The 16,548-nt window shown below is 42.7% G+C and overlaps 1 protein-coding gene across 1 annotated transcript in view; it reads left to right on the top strand.

The window, feature by feature from the left end:
* Positions 1-3,732: 3,732 nt before the first annotated feature.
* Positions 3,733-16,548, top strand: part of kcnj5 (potassium inwardly rectifying channel subfamily J member 5) — a 35,656-nt gene continuing 22,840 nt past the window's right edge. Inside the window, exons 1-3 of the mRNA XM_020649065.2 lie at positions 3,733-4,096; positions 13,389-13,471; positions 15,642-16,515. Of these exons, the coding sequence (XP_020504721.1) occupies positions 13,409-13,471; positions 15,642-16,515 (937 nt within the window). The 5' untranslated portion in view covers positions 3,733-4,096; positions 13,389-13,408. The remainder of the gene's footprint in view (positions 4,097-13,388; positions 13,472-15,641; positions 16,516-16,548) is intronic.

Genomic DNA, 16,548 nt, shown 5'->3' with positions numbered 1-16,548 from the left:
TCAGCATTTCTAAATAATGTATTCACATATAACAAGGCCAGGGCTGCTGTGTAGGTCTTCACACTCACATGATTTATAATTTAAACGTTAATAGATGTACTCATTTTTTTTAAATTCAGTTTCCTCTTTAAACAATACCCCACTCATTATTAGAGGGAAAAAAACGCAATAATTGCTGCAATGCTCCTAAACCTCATTTATTTTCTTTATAATGATATGTTAAGCCGATAGACACTGACAAATTTGTTTAGAATAAAGCTGTGGCAGCTTGGTCGGATAGATCCTTTAATAATTTACACGTTTTCCATGGCAAACATACCTTGCCTCTTCATGCATTCACCAGTTCTCTTTGCTATTAAATGCTGGCCTGCTGCTCCGCTCTTTGTGTTGTACTAATTCACAACAAGCACATGTTTGAACAGTTAAATATTTTAGATAAAATCATACAGCATGACATCATAAGCATCCCTGCTAAACTACTTTTGATAACAGTGTGAGGCTTTAAATGTTTTCTTTTAAAGAGGAAACTCTCGCAGCACACATATTTTCACACAACAAACTTGCTCCATTATAACCTTGTGGTGAAATGTTTCCTGTGGTCGTCCTCTGATTTTTCTATTCCCACTCCTCTTTGTTATATGCTGCTAGTAACAATGCAGTTCATTGCTGTGCCATAAGCTCTGACAAGAAGATCAATCAGACCTAATGAAGCCTAGGAGGAGGTGAGAGAAAGTGAAGAGGGATGGATCCAAAGGGCGGGTGTATGGAAGAGTTTGGATGTGGATGTGTGTGTGTATGTGTGTGTGGGGGTGGGGGGGGGGTGACTGGAGCCAAGGGAGCAGAGAAAAATGACACTTCCTCCTCACCTCTTCACTCCATGCAAGACAGAACTCATTCATCTCTGCTCAGTTACCACCTCTGACATGGTCTTTCCTTTCCCTGATGGCACCGGCCTAACACACATAATCTGCTGTGGGCTGCAGTGGCAGGAGGTCGCAGATGTGAACTATGGCCTTTTACTTTTGCCCCTTTTACACAATGCCTTCAATACTGGACTGCTGGATTACACCTCACTGTCTGTGTAGAAGGTATATGGAGGCAAAACATGGTGGGTTGAAGTTGTTCCACCTGCAGCAGCTACAGAAACAAAAGGTGTAACAGAGGCTAAACGGCATCTGTTTAAATGGTGAAGCCTTCAGGACAGAACAACACTAGAGGTACGCTGCTTATGTCTTGCCACACTGAGTACAATCACACCTTGGGAAAGCAGAATGTCAGCACGGTTTATAGAATAGAATAGAATTACTTTATTGATCCCAAACAGGGAAATTGTGGCGTTACAGCAGCAGGTTATCCAACACACAATATGAGTAAAAAACACAATGTTAGCAAATGTAAACATACTATAATATCAAATACAAAGTAAATAAGCACTAAAAATATCAAAACTAAGAATGTGAATATATACAACCAGGATTTAACTAAGCATTACTAGTCTTAAATAGGAAGATTAAATATGGAAGATTGAATGTAAATGTGCAAAAACAGAGTCATAAATGGTTGTAAATTAAATATGAAAGATTAAATGTAAATGTGCAAAAACAGAGTTGTAAATGGACAGTATTGACATAAGTTTGGCGTCGTAATTGTTGCAGGATCTCTGTGTAAAAAGCACCACTGAGTCCTGTCACTGCTATCTTGTCTGAACTGTTGCAGCAGACTGTGCCAAAAGATTTCTTTTTTTTTTTAATCATGTATGTTGAATAATGGTCATACATTCAATACATACACACCCCCTCTTCACTTTCTCCCTCCTACTATGTGAAGTGATTTAAATAATACACGATGTAAATCAAAATACATGTCATGCATATTTCTTTTTATGACTGCAGGATGCATACTAAGAATAGCTTGTACTCACGATGAACATGGGAGAAAGAGCTATGTTTATTTCATATGAAAATCTTTGCATTGATGAATATGTCATCAGACAGTACATTCTCTTATTAGGGCAGCTTTATACTGCAGCTCACCTCAGCTGGATTATCCACAGCCTGGTAATTATAATGGATCATCTTTTAAAGGACAAATGAAGAGCCTATTATATTGTGTTACCCACATCCCTTAGCATTATGCTGATGAGTCCACTGTATACACAAGTTTCACCCGAGCACTTGTAATAATGAAAGTGCCAAGGAGCTTTATTAATGTGTGATGGGTGATTAATGGGAGGTGGTACAGTTAACAAAATGGCTCTCTCCACAGGATGAACGGTGGAGGCAATAAGGTGGAAGGGGCTCAGCTTTTGATCAATAACGGTGTAACCTCAGGAGGGGAAATAATTACACATGCCCTGGATCTGAGCAAGTGGGATCCACCAAGGGCTCGATCCACACGCAGGATCCATGTGGCTCTGTTGCCAAAGGACCTGAATTTTTCACAATTAGGAACCCCAACACTTCATGATCACTGCTGAGATTATCACTGCTAGGCCAGGGAGTGTGAGTGGAAACCCACAAGTCCTATCCCTCAGCTGAATCCCAAGCTTCTCATTATTGCAGCCTCACTCCTTGATGTTCCATAATCCGCTGTCATTGGCTCCCCAACCGGCCGAGACTGGGGAAAGAAGTATCTCGTAGCCATCTTGCTGTGCCCCTGCGACTTAGCAGGGAGAAGTGGGGAGGGGTGGTGAGGGGGGGGCTCATGCGGGAACAAAGCGGGGCTGCAGAGTCATAAATCTCCCAAACTCAATGCAGGAAGTACATGAAGAGGCTTTGTGGTGATAGCTGCCTCTGTCGCTCCTCCCCCACTTATCATCATCTCCATATCGCTTTCCCTCGCTGCTCCCAGTCTCATTACTCCTCCTCTGTTATGTCAAGACTACATTCAATTTTCTCCATGCATAACTACATCTCAATGTCAAGTATCCGTCTGTCAGTCTAGACTGTATGTCCAGTCATTGGGCAACCTTTTTTCTCTCCAAATACTGAAAACAGATACTGATAAAAGATTTTAAGTATTAGGAATAAAATGAGCCTGGGCACTCCTTTCTGCTGCTGAGCTGTGAATGTATTTTTACATTTTGAACCAGTGCTTAAAAGCTTGATGCTAATGTGGCCTAGCTGAGGTCAATTCTCTTTCACTTCAGTTTTATTTTATCACTTTACCGTTGAAATATGTGGGGATGGATTCACCAAAAGTAACACCAGTCTACCTCTGAAAATAAATCCTCTTTATTCCTTTTTTTTCCAATTTTCTTCATATCCTGCTCTCTTTTGTCTTACTCTTGTGTGTTTTTCACCAAGATTATTTTCTCTACTTTCACTTTATATCTTTCTCTCTCTCTCTCAAATCCTCAGGGCTTTTTTTTTTATCAACTGCAGTTTTAGCAATTGATTGTCCCACACTCCTCTTCACCATCACTCTCTCTCCCCCCAACATGCTTGCACAGAACTCAGCTCTCCCACTGCTCTTGACTTTTCTATACATATTTCTCCTTGCCTTTTGCAGCACCCAGAAGGGAGCCATGTGGTGGATGTATACACACATACACACATACATACACACACACACACACACACACACACACACACACACACACACACACACACACACACACACACACACACACACACACAAACACACATACAAGGATGTTAGGCTCTGTGCAAATAGGCATAAACACACACTTCTATAAAAGAGGCAAATCCTGAGAGACAATAGGTCCAATCTCTGTGTGGAAGTGAGATGAGAGGAGCATTCAAGAGAGAGAGCACACGCATATTTACATCCTCTCCATCTCTTCTCGCACCCACTCTGATTGTGCTGCTCTCTCTCTCTCTCTCTCTCTCTCTCTCTCCTCCTCCTCCAGATTCACACACACACATACAAACACACATGTACAGACAGACCCCCCTCTCACACAGGAGTAGATAGAGAGCGGTGAAGAGCAGAAGGAGCTGGTCGGCAGGAGAGAGGCAGGAGGGCTGTTGTTGATTTAACAAAAGCCAGGAAAGGAGTGCGCAGTCCTGGGGAGAGGAGCAGCTGTGAAATGCCTGGAAGGGAGCCTGCCAGCTACTCCTGCAGAGACCTGAAGGTAAGCCTTGTGCACTGCTGATGGATAAAGAAAAAAAGCAGAGATGGAGACAGAAAGAGGAAGAGGGGTTTTTAAAGCCACTGATGCATGGTACGACTGAGGCTCGATCGTACAAGCTGCCTCCTCTAGATTTTTCTGTGGATGGCATCGCATGCTGTGATTGCATTAGGTTGTTCCACATTAGTGCACAGCCACAAAACCCACCTAGGGGGGTGGGGGGTGGGTTTGCCATCTAAAGAGTGTGCATTAAGTAAGAGAGCCAGAAACAAGGTGTCGAGGAAGATAGCAAGAGAAGATGTGAGACAATGCAAAGCGCAAGAAAACAGCAGAAGGGAAAGTGATGGTTGGGGAAAAGTAGCCGGATTACCCTCCTCCATCAGTTATAGCCTTTTATCACCAGCACATCTCGCCTTCTTTCGCCTTCTGTCACCGCAAGAGAAACACAGATCATCACCATGTATTTAATCACTTCTCATGGCGGGGGGGCAGGGTAATCACAAAAAAACGCAGCTGATATCTCTGACGCAAGCATAGAGAAAGCCTGTCAACACTGCTGCTGCCGAGACTCATGTGCTGCTGCGCTGTGTAGTTCTCAATGCAGGAGTTTTACGAGTGCAGCAGGAGCAACACTGGCGTCAATGTGCGTCTCAGTGTAGGTGTATGTGTGTGTGTGGAGGAGGGGGGGGATCTTGTACCACCGACACACAGCGCAGTGTGTTTTGATGCGTTCAGTAAGAGCAGGAGATAAAGCAGAGGACGTGGGGTATAGTGATAGCTGCATGCAGTCTTTTCATGAATATTGTAGGCTACAACCAGAAGCAATGAGAGGAAATCATTTATATTGATCCCATGAAACACTTTGCCCTGAGCGGAGGATTAGGGGCTGCTAGCTTTAATGTGTGATGAACACCGCTGTTTTCCGTAAAGCTCCACTTCAGTGCACAACTGCTGGACGCGCATCTCAAAGAGTTGTTGCTGTAAAACTTTGATGACAATGCAGCAGTGGGCTAAGCTGCCACATTAATCGAGCAGAGATTCCCCCCAAAGCTCCTGCCCCTTCCTGGTTTTTATCTTATCATCGGGGGGATGTCAAGACAGTGTCAAGAGTATACTGCAAGTGGACTCAATCATCATTTTTTAATGTCTGTTTTCTGGCACACTGGAGGAATAATTAGTGCGAGCCATCTCTGCTCTCATTAGCAGCTTGCATGTTTTTTTTGCATATGGCACATTCTTAACACAAACTCATTGGAGGAAAAAGAAAAAAAGGAAAGCCAACTCTGACAACAATGGCTTTAAAAGTCAAACCTGCCCATTTGCTCCACTTGAGGCTACCTTCTCCTCCATAATCCATTATGAATCTGCTCACAGCTGGTTGAACTGTTATTGGCTATTTGAAGAGCGTAGGGGGGGAAGTGTGAATTGCTTAGATATAATGCTTTTTGATGGATGGCCTTTTGACCTTATTATCAGCTACTATCACTGTAGCTGCGACTCAACGCCTGCGTACCTCGCTCCCCTCCTGCTCCAGTATTATCTCCGTCCTGATCTCGCTAACAAGTGGACAAAGGAGGGCAAAGGGCAGATGTTGTTCTCAGCAGGATCTTTGGGGACTCTCTCAAAAGAGAAGTCACTGTGAATAATTAATTGAATGTGTTTATTTAGTCAAGCCTGTGCGTCTCCAGGGGGATGTATGGAAGGCTCTGTTTTTCAAGCAGACCCAAAATTCTCTAATACCGCAGAGACGCATTTGTGTCAAGGGCTTAGCCACGCGTGAAGCTCTTTTTTTTTTTGTATTTAGTGCTCTGGAAAATGTGTGAGCATGTCAAAGCATTACATAAAAATGCTATATAGAAGATACCTTATTCATGCCTCATTATGGAATGAATTGCCATTTATATATTCTTCAGTTCTAGTTTGTACTCTTCTCTCGTTAAAACATTTCTGGGTGTATGATTTAATATGCATTAGCTTTGCACTTTGTGAGCCACATATGAATGCAGCTCAGCCTCTTTGTATTTGCATGGAACACATGAGCAGCAAAAAAATATCCCACAATCTTATTATCCCCCTAAGGCAAATCACTCTGTTTATGCTCCTTATAAATCTGCAACCGATGCAAATCAAGCCTATGTGTGTACTGTACTTTAGAGTGTCAACAAAGACGGTTACGTGCATCAGATTTATGGTGAGGCCCACTCACTGATTCAGAAATGACTTCACAATGCATATATTTTTTACAACAGTCCTGTCACACATGATGTTGATCCAGTGCACGGAGCGGCTGCTTCAGCCTACATGCAGCACAAACACACCTTTGCCCTCTGTTTGGCAAAGAGATGACTGGTTCTGAGATCATTTCTTTGTTCTCTGTTTGTCTAGCACACTTACATAAATCAACATGAGAGTGAATTTGCATAGCATGCACCATAATCCTCGGACATGAAGAGAACACAAAGGCAGAAATTACATCTGCTGGATCATGAACTTTTTCATTGTTGCTGCCTGTAAATGATGGTTTATACCTGCCACGTTATTGGAATTAATGTATGAAAGAAGGTTACTGGTTACTATAGATATCTAAAAACTTGTAATCTGTAACAGATTGCTTTCTACTAACAGGGAAACTGCATTCAAGAATATGATGGCACCTGCTCTTATCTGTCAGCAGCATGCAGGTCATGTAGAATGGACTGGATTTTGAGAGTTTTTCTAGCTCCTGGCTTAGCCACTGGGGCTAAACCAGTCTTTATCTGGAGTTATTTTAACAAAGGGGGGATCCCTTGGACTATTCATGAGAACCCCTTTGTCCAGACCATGGCCGAGATGTGTCGATGTCTCATCTCAAGCTGATAACATTTCAGGTCAGGCAAGTTTAACGTCATCACATGAAGGTTTATGTTAACTTACAGTAGAGCTGCAGGATTTCTACATGCATTCATTTGCATGTACTTGTAAATATCCCACCTCACATGTGGAAGGTGAATTTGATATAGGTTTAGTTTCTCATTTAAAAAGAAACATCTGTAGACGCTGCCATTTTGATTGGCTGATTCTGCCCATGAACATTCATTTGCTTGCAAACTGCAGCTCACTGATATTCACCTTGTACTCTGATTAATCAGATGGAAAAACAATCTAGCTTCACATGTTCTGCAAATAGAAGACTTCCAATCCGTTAAATTCAGAGATGTTCCTTATAACTGGAGTAAAATTACGATGTTGGAAACACTTTCAGGTAACAAACTAAACCTGGGGGGATTTTTTTAAACTGTTTTTTAAAGAAGCATTTTAAAAAAGCAAAAATTCATTACCCATGAGGAGCACATTCTCATGAATTTGCAGCTCACTGACACAAGTAAAAATGAGAAATCCTGTTTGAGTAGGCATGTAGAATGACAGTGCTGATTTTTAAATTCAACATGTCTCCTCTTTTATATTGTTATTCTTTCATATAAATTATTTGCTGAGCAATTTTGGACATCACCATGCCTCACATCTTACACCGCTGAGACTCAATCAGTCAAGTGGCATCTGTCAGCAACAGAAGTTTAAGCTCATCGAGAAAGGACACCTTGTCAGACAGAGCACTGAGCAAAGGGTGCATTACTCAGCTGCTTTTGCCAAACAAGCTGCTCTGAGGATTTTTTTAATATGCAACTGTAGGGCTGTAATCTCATTTTGTCCTGATTTGGCATGTGATGACTATCGAGAAGGAGGCTCCTCGAAGGGACAAGCACGGGGACACACTGAAGCATGTCAGGAATTCCAATCAAGACGATTTGACCTTTGGCTCCTCCAACATTCACCATGCGCTGCCCGGCTCTGCAGCCCCGCCCCACCCTGCTCACGGCCTCCCACTCCCCACCCCCCCCGTCCAATCCTCCCGTGCTCGTCTGTCCTCTACAGCGAGGTGAAGCAGAGGATTAATGAACCACAGGCAGTGAAGTTTGATGAAGAGGATTTAGACAAATTGATCTGATTTACATACTTTGTTCATTTTCTAATTACTGTGGAACAATAGTGTCTATAATCCTGAACATATATCACTATACTCCACCATCACAATACGCCCTCTCGTTCCAATTCAATCTTTTTGCTTAGCAATCCTTGCCTTCTGAGACAGCAAATGGAAAAAAAAAAAAGATTCTTTGATTTTTAAGCCCCATATCAAAGAGCAGGCCTGACAGAAATGCCTTGTAACAAAAAGAGACGGGGTGTCGCGGGCATGCTTTGACACTCACACACTGTATTTGTGTCACATCTTCCATGCAAGGACAGTGGTTGAAGAGGGTGCTGTTTGGCTACATCGGGTGTTGTGGCTCTAATCCAATCTAGGTTCCACTTAGCAGAACTGTGACATTTTTTGCTTTTACAATATTTTTTTTGGAAGTACTCATCTTAGTGGATGAGTAGAGCACATCTGAAAGAAGAAACATATTTTTTTACTAGCTGCAATAGCTGTTCTTGATGTGAAAAACTGTACTATTTTTCCTAAGAATTGGTGAAAAACGTGTGTGTGTGTGTGTGTGGGCGGGGGCGGGGACGGGGGGACGGGGGGGGGGCAGGGGGACATATCATTAAGGAAATTGTTTCTCCAGAGTGAGTCGAACGTCTCTGTGCAGCAGTGTCACTCCAGAGAAGGTCATCCATGAGAAGGACACAACTGGATACACTCAGCTCACTATCGGCATGATGGGTATAAGGGAGGGAGGGATGGTATGAAGTGTGTCTGTGTGTGTCTGTGTGTGCGTGTGTATTTGTGTGTTTGCTGGGCCTGGAGCCAAATGAGCTAGGGACGTTTTTAGTCATTTGACCTGCCTGACCTCAAAGTGTCATAAGTGAGCGGAGATAGGGATGAAGCCATGTTATTTTATGGGCCAATCTTAGCCTGAGACATAATCATGAGGCCTGGTAACCATGACTCTTTGCTCTCACTCAAGGGGAAGAGTGAAGGAGGACAGGAGATCAGGGGAAGAGAAAGTTCTCAAGATTCCACAAGCCGACAAAGCAGAGACGGACGATAAGCTGAAACAACTTCTCCAGAGTAGATATTTATCTGACGCACTGATTGGACAGATACAGCTGATGTTCTAATCTCTGCAGCAACCTTTGCCTTTTTTTTTTCTCTCTTTTGCTTCTTCTTTTTCTTCCTCTTCGCCTTTCTTTATGTTTGCCGATTTGTTTCTGATGTCAGCACTGTATTTGATGAACTGACAAAAAAAAACTGCAAGCTATGACCTCAAAATCTATGGATGAGCGCCCGCTCACAGTCAGATTTGTGTTATAAAACTAAGGAATATTGCTGAGTTTACAAAATCTTGCTGCCATTTGTAACCCTGTCGTGCTCAGCAAACATAAGCAGTATTGTGAGGTCAGAAGGAAAGGAGGGTTACTGAAATATGTTAAAGTTATAAATATATACATGAAACTGCTTATTAGATTTTATTCCCAAAAAGTGAAAAATATCATTAAACCAAACTTGTACCCAACAGCTGCAGGCAGCACACTCAGCATCTGCAAAACAAGCACGTCTGTGCAAATCCATGCAAATAGTTTTTGCTCCACAGACTGGAAAAAAAGAATTGATTACCTACATATAATGGGAAATTAATAAAAATAAAAAAAATCATTTACATAATGAAACAGTTTACAGTTTTTGTTGATCAAGTGAGAATAACAATCTAGATTAGGACTATGTCGAACGGCCTTTATTGGACTTGTGATTAGTATTGATTTAAAAGAAACCTCGGCTCAGCTGTCAGCCAGTTTTAACCTTGAAGTACTGCAAGTTTCTGAAGTTCTGCAAAAATGTAGAAAATTAAATCATGGAGCAAGTGCCGTTCAGTACACTCTAGGCCCTGGGGGGGAATTAAAGAGCTTGCCACAGGTTGGAAAGGAAAAGGCCACATTTTGCTGCGCTCTGTGCACATTATTGTTCACAAACGTGCAATGTCAGCAAATAAGGAAATATATGTCCTGCAGGTATCCCTTAGGAGGGCAAGTTCCCCTTTTACTAGTACCCCTTTTTGCTTTAGGCACAACAGATGAGTGGTCTTGTTATCAGGACATGAATACAATTCAGCCAAAGCTTCCTGTCACTCTGCTGCTAACAAGATAAACGCTTGTTACCCTCTTAAAGCGCCGAGATAGATAAAACACCCCAGCTGGTATCTATGTTCGAACACCTCTCATATGGGCTTGTTGAGTCTGCTGCGGCATACAGACAACACAATCACAGCCCTCGCTGGAAATACACACAGGGTCTGGAGTTCACAAATCACCAGGGAGCCATGTTTAATTCATGAGAGAACCTAAAAATGAGTCAGAAAGCGAGACCTTGCAACATCTCTAATGTATTCGGCTGAGATTTTTTCAGAAGCTTTGTGTGTGTGTGTCCCCGCGCCTCTGCTGTCCGTCTGTCTGTCTTCTTCCCCCTGCTCAGATGCCTGTCACGTCACTCTGCCCTTTGCTTTGGACCGTCAATGTCAACACCATATTCCTGTGTGGATCCGACTTGTGACGTGGTCCCCCTCATCACTCCTCCAAAGCTTGCCTTTTTGCATTCCCTCTCCTCACTTTGTCAGCGATCAAATATAGAGTATAGCATCAAGGACATATGACAAAGAAATGTCAGATGTAGTTAAGGTCAGGAACAAGCAGCAGCTTGGTTGGTCACATGACCCTGTTCATCCCCAGTTCTTTGGTCAAATTATAAGTACTTGATTTTCAAACATCACCCAAGGGCTCTGTAACTTAATTGCCTCTTGTGGAGCTCCGGAGGTGTTGTGAGATTGCTGCTAAAGTTAGGACTTTATCTAAAGGTCCCACCCTTACACACACACTGACACCCCCCCACAGTATGCAGCTGCTGTTTTTATATATCCCTCATTATTCAGGACACATTGAAAGTGTTCCTTTTCTACTCCTCCTGTCACTTTGTACCCGAGATAACAGATGTTTAAAAATACCAGTTTCGGCATACAACTCAAGCAGAGAGAAAAACTCTTTAAAATCACATCACACTGTCAAGCACATCACCTAGTTGCTCCAGTGAAGCTAAAAACAGCCACTAAGATAATACATCCACTTGTTTTTCCAATCCAATATGAGATTATATTGGATTTCCTTTTTGACAGAAAGTATTTATTTGTCTGTCTGCAGCTGATTGAGAAAGCAATCCCTGCATCTGTTCAGAAACATGGGGGGAACTGCATGAGATTGGTGCATTTGAATAGTGAGAGGTGTGTGTATATGTGTGTGTGTGTGTGTGTTCATATGGGCACGTGTAGTGGAAGCAAGTGGCCATGCTAGCATTAATGAGCTTGCTCTTAGAAAAAATGACGCTGGGAAAAAACACAGCAGCTGAGCCATGCACACAGTGGACACTGCGTCATGTCCCATGTGAGTTTAACAGTTAATCCATTATTATTATAATAAAAGTGGAAATACTGCAACACATTTCACTTGTACTTTATGTAATTGGTATGTTGGGGATGTCTGTAACAATTTTCTCATATTTTATTACTCTTTAAAGTTAAGAGAAGGGACAACAAATCCAGCTTGTCCTGCTTTTGAAAAGGCGTTATACTTTTTCTTCTCCTCTTGTCGGACGCATTGAGTCTTGATAATAAGATCAACAACTTTCATCATGAGCTGATATTCCAGCATGTATGTTTGAATATCTTAACTCAGTTTCATTAGTTTGTAGGCAAGCTTCAAGTCATTCATTGAGTTTGAGGGTAACGTGATCCATGGCAGACATTTGCTTATTAGCACTAAGCATAAAAGCACTGGTTGATTGTAACGTCATTAGTTTTAAGGCTCAGTCTTGACTAAAGTGTTGGTTGAACAAACTAGTACTGTCATAGAACCATGTTGCTAGCATAGCGGACATGTTTCCCAGATATGTTCAGAAATCATTTCCAACCTTCTCAACAGGGTCCTAAGTCTCTGACTAGACTCTTCTCCTCTGTCGCCCCCCGGTGGTGGAATGAACTTCCAAACTCCATGTGATCTGCAGAGTCCCTCTGCACCTTTAAGAAAAAGCTAAAGAGCCAGCTCTTTCATGAATACTTACTAACTTAATGATGATGGTCTCCATATTATTGATGATGATGATGGTAATGACGATGGTTTTTGTTTGATAACGACAACTTATAAGATGGTTTCTATACTGATTAGAGCTCTCAAGAACTGCACTCAATGTTGTGCTTTGCCTCTGGTCACTTCCTGTCAGCACCTGTGCGTCCAATCAGACTCAAAGCTGATCGTTTGCTCTTACTGACATTGTTCCCTTTTTCTAGATCCTTGCTTGTGTTGTACTTACTCTCTGATGTACATTGCTTTGGATAAAAGCGTCTGCTAAGTGAATTGTAGAATTGTAGAATTTATGGTAAAATCACAAGTGAAACCACCATTACTGTCAAGGGGGATGAACTGTAAACACAGAGAGTGAGAGCATAAAAGTAAGATCGACAATATTTGGCAAAGCTTTCTTTCATCGACCTTAATCAATGTAAGAGTATTTTGCCTTAACTACCATTCATTTTTCAACACATTTTAATCAACATGACTTAATAAAAAGCTGAAGATATTTTCCATTGTGGGATTTTTTTAACTCACATAATGGGAAAATCTGTGTAAATGCTAATTCCTTTTAGTAGATTTAAAAAAAGCACCTGTTTTGAAAGTTCAATTTTGTCTTCGCTGATCCTCAAACATATAACAGCATTTGGATAAGAGTTGTTTCAACATAAATTAAACTCATGATACAATGCTATTCTTTAAAATGAACGAAGTAGGCACCGCAGCAGTACCAGCAGCTTCCATCTTCATGTACAGTATCTGTAAAAACTATACTGTAGACTCTTAATACCAAAAATACATTTTACAGCCAATAGAACTGCAACATCTCACTTTAAGATCTGACCTTTTAATGGGGACAGTTCAAGCAGCTCTCTGGTTTTCTGTTGGTTCTAATTATACCAACTTCCTCATATTGACATATTGATTCATTGAAGTAGTTTAAATGACAGGTAGAAAATAATGTCCCTCCTGGGGTTGCTCTATACATCGACAGCACATTGTTAGTATCGAAATAATGTATGCACTGCAAGAGGAAATGTACTGTGCATGTCTCTGACTCTTTGTACCTCTGACCCTAATTCTCTGGTTTAAGATTTCAATTTGGGTGATCGATGAATTTGCTAATATTAAGATTTAAAATAAATGTTTGTTTTAAAATCTGAAATTCAACCCACGACATTTCCTTTTTTTTTATATCTTACAGGTGTTGAGCTTCAGCTGAGGATGGCAGGAGACTCTCGAGTCCTCATGGACCACAACATGGAGATAGGAGTCACACCTGCACAGGTACACACAGCCACTTCTGGTCCAAGCTTTACTGATTCCCACTTAACCTCACCACAGCTGTCTGAGAGAGGGAGACTTGAAAGAGACACTGTAAGAGATGGATGGGGTGGCCATTGAGGTTGACTGAGATATCAAAGGAAGACAACTGCTTTAGAAGGTATAGGGGGGGAGGGGGGGGGATTAGATAGGAAGAGCTATATCAGCATATAAAACAAAAGAGCTTTAGAGAGTGATGTGATAAAATAGATAAAAAACAGATTATGGATCACAAAGAGTACAACTATACATGCACGTCCAGCTCAGGTAGACCTACTGTTCAGTTTACAGGTGAGATAGAAAGAGAAGAAAAAAGCCAACCCACTAAAGGATGCTTGGCTTGTACTGGTGATCTGTCCTGATTCCCCAGCTTATACTGTCTACCCAAGCGCATCCAAAAAAAAGCTTAATGAGAGGAAACACCCAGCGCCTGTACCGCCACACGGTGAGAACTAATGAATTTGTTTATCGACCATCATCCCCACAGACAACATTGACTAAAAAAAAAAAGGCCAAAGATTGGGAGGCCCTGCTTTGACAACTTCATCTATCACTCAATTAACCACATCTGAAATGACTATTTGGGATGTCTTCATTTGAAAAGGCTTGTAGTGGTTGTAGTAATACAAAAAAAATACTACATTTCCTGATTTTGTCAGAGGGTAGATCCACTTCAGGGAATACAGACCTGACTTTGTTCTGATTATATATTTTGTCCAATATCCCTGAGCCCAACTGGTAATAAGGGGAGCCTGCTGACATTTAGTGAGTGCAATGTCATCATGCCACTAATTGTGATGTCGGTCAATAAGCATTGTCTTTCAATTCCTCTTTGTCGAAATGTCCCTTACACAGGGATCACTCAAATCAATATCTGAAAACTCAATACTGCACATGCAGTCCTGACCAACTCGGCATGGACGCAGGGAAAGGGATGATACAGCACCTGACATCTCAAGGAAACCGAACAAACCTGTTTGACAGATGTGTATTATTCGGGCTGCACGATTGAAGGCAACGCAAGGATATTGTAGTGCCGAAGATTATTTATTTTTTCTGGGCTGAACCGTGAGAGTGATCCGTTTTTCTGATAGAGGAGAAGAGCAGTCAATGTAGCCAGGATAGGACGTTACTTTCCCCAGTTGATGTGAGCGACGACTCTGGAGAGAGATGGATCACAGGTGTCCGATTAGCAGCAAGATTCATAGGACACAAGAGGTGTTTTGTTTCCTCTGCACAATGCATTTCGATTATCCACTGAGATTGGAAGGTGTCTGGGTGCTGCCTGTGTGTCCTTTGTCTGTTTGAGAGGTGCCTGACGACTCTGTCTTCCTGTGTTTGTCTCTTTCCTGCTGTATCAAAGCGTGTGTCATAGGAAAGTAACTTAATAAAATTCTGTGCAGCCCCTGCAGGAATACATTTCCGGGCTTTGCAGTAGTCATTGTTTTTCATAAACCTAAATGTTTAAAACATACAATATTAGAATCCTGCTTGTTTGTGCATGATAGAGGTTTTTTTTTTTTTTAATATAATACAGTGCGTGTGCCCAGGCATATGCCACTCTTTTTAAGGATGCCATAAGGGTCTTTTGGGAAAAAAGATGGAGGATCTGTTCCTATCCAGGCCTGCCAAAGTCCCAGAGGGTGTGAGGGGAGGGAACACAGGGGACAGGGGAGGGGGGGGAGGCAAGGCACAGCTGTGGGGACAGATCGCCTGGCTGGAGCCGCGCCAGCACAGACAAAGACCTGGGCGCCCTTGTGTTCTTGTTGTGTCCTTACTCTCTCTTTCTTCCCTCTATATAAATGTTGCATTCACTGACACCTTACAATGTCACAGTAGAGAAGCACAGAGTTACTGACTTTATAACAGCTCTTAATTTTATTTCCTTTCCCCCCGCCTGCTGCACACATGCAGTGTCGGTTCTGCAAAGGCCTGAATGAAAATCTCATTAAGAAGGTTAACACCTACATCCTCTGGTACAAACCCAATGCAGCTTTGGAGAAGAAGAAATATGAAAATAAATTTGACTGTAAATTACACCTATGTTGAAAAACAATTGGACTGTTTTTGATCCCTCTCTTCGTCCCTTGACTTTGCCTCTCTCTCTCTTTTTTTATCTTTCTCGTCCACACAGGTTAAGAAGCTTCCAAAACACTTAAGGGAGGCTCAGATCTCAACAGAGCGAACTCACTTGATCTCAGACCCGGCGAAGAAGCCACGTCAGCGCTACGTCCAGAAGGACGGCAAGTGCAACGTTCACCACGGAAACGTGCAGGAGACCTACCGTTACCTCAGCGACCTGTTCACCACGCTGGTGGACCTGCGGTGGCGCCTCAGCCTCTTCATATTCACCCTGGTGTACGTGGTCAACTGGCTCTTCTTTGGCTTCCTGTGGTGGCTGATCGCGCTCATCCGCGGGGATCTGTGGCACGCCGACGAGGAGGGCTGGACCCCCTGCGTGGAGAACCTGAACAGTTTTGTGTCGGCCTTCCTCTTCTCCATCGAAACGGAGACCACCATCGGGTACGGCTATCGCGTGATCACAGAAAAGTGTCCTGAAGGTATTATACTGCTTTTGGTGCAGGCCATTTTGGGTTCCATCGTGAACGCCATGATGGTGGGTTGCATGTTCGTCAAGATCTCCCAGCCAAAGAACCGCGCCGAGACCCTGATGTTCTCGCACAAGGCCGTCATATCGGTGCGAGACAACAAGCTGTGCCTGATGTTTCGAGTCGGGGACCTGAGGAACTCTCACATCGTGGAGGCGTCGATCAGGGCGAAGCTGATCCGCTCGCAGCAGACCAAGGAGGGGGAGTTCATCCCGCTCAACCAGACCGACATAAACATCGGCTTTGACACGGGAGATGACCGCCTCTTCCTGGTCTCCCCACTCATCATCTCGCACGAGATCAATGAGAAGAGCCCCTTCTGGGAGATGACAATGGCTCAAATAGAGAAGGAGGAGTTTGAGATCGTGGTGATCCTTGAAGGCATGGTGGAGGCAACAGGTATGAACTGCACGGGGAAGATCAAGGCATGAA

Source organism: Labrus bergylta, chromosome 11 (assembly GCF_963930695.1).
Source record: "Labrus bergylta chromosome 11, fLabBer1.1, whole genome shotgun sequence".
NCBI classification, from domain to species: Eukaryota; Metazoa; Chordata; class Actinopteri; order Labriformes; family Labridae; genus Labrus; species Labrus bergylta.
This window is presented reverse-complemented; position numbering and strand designations above follow the sequence as displayed.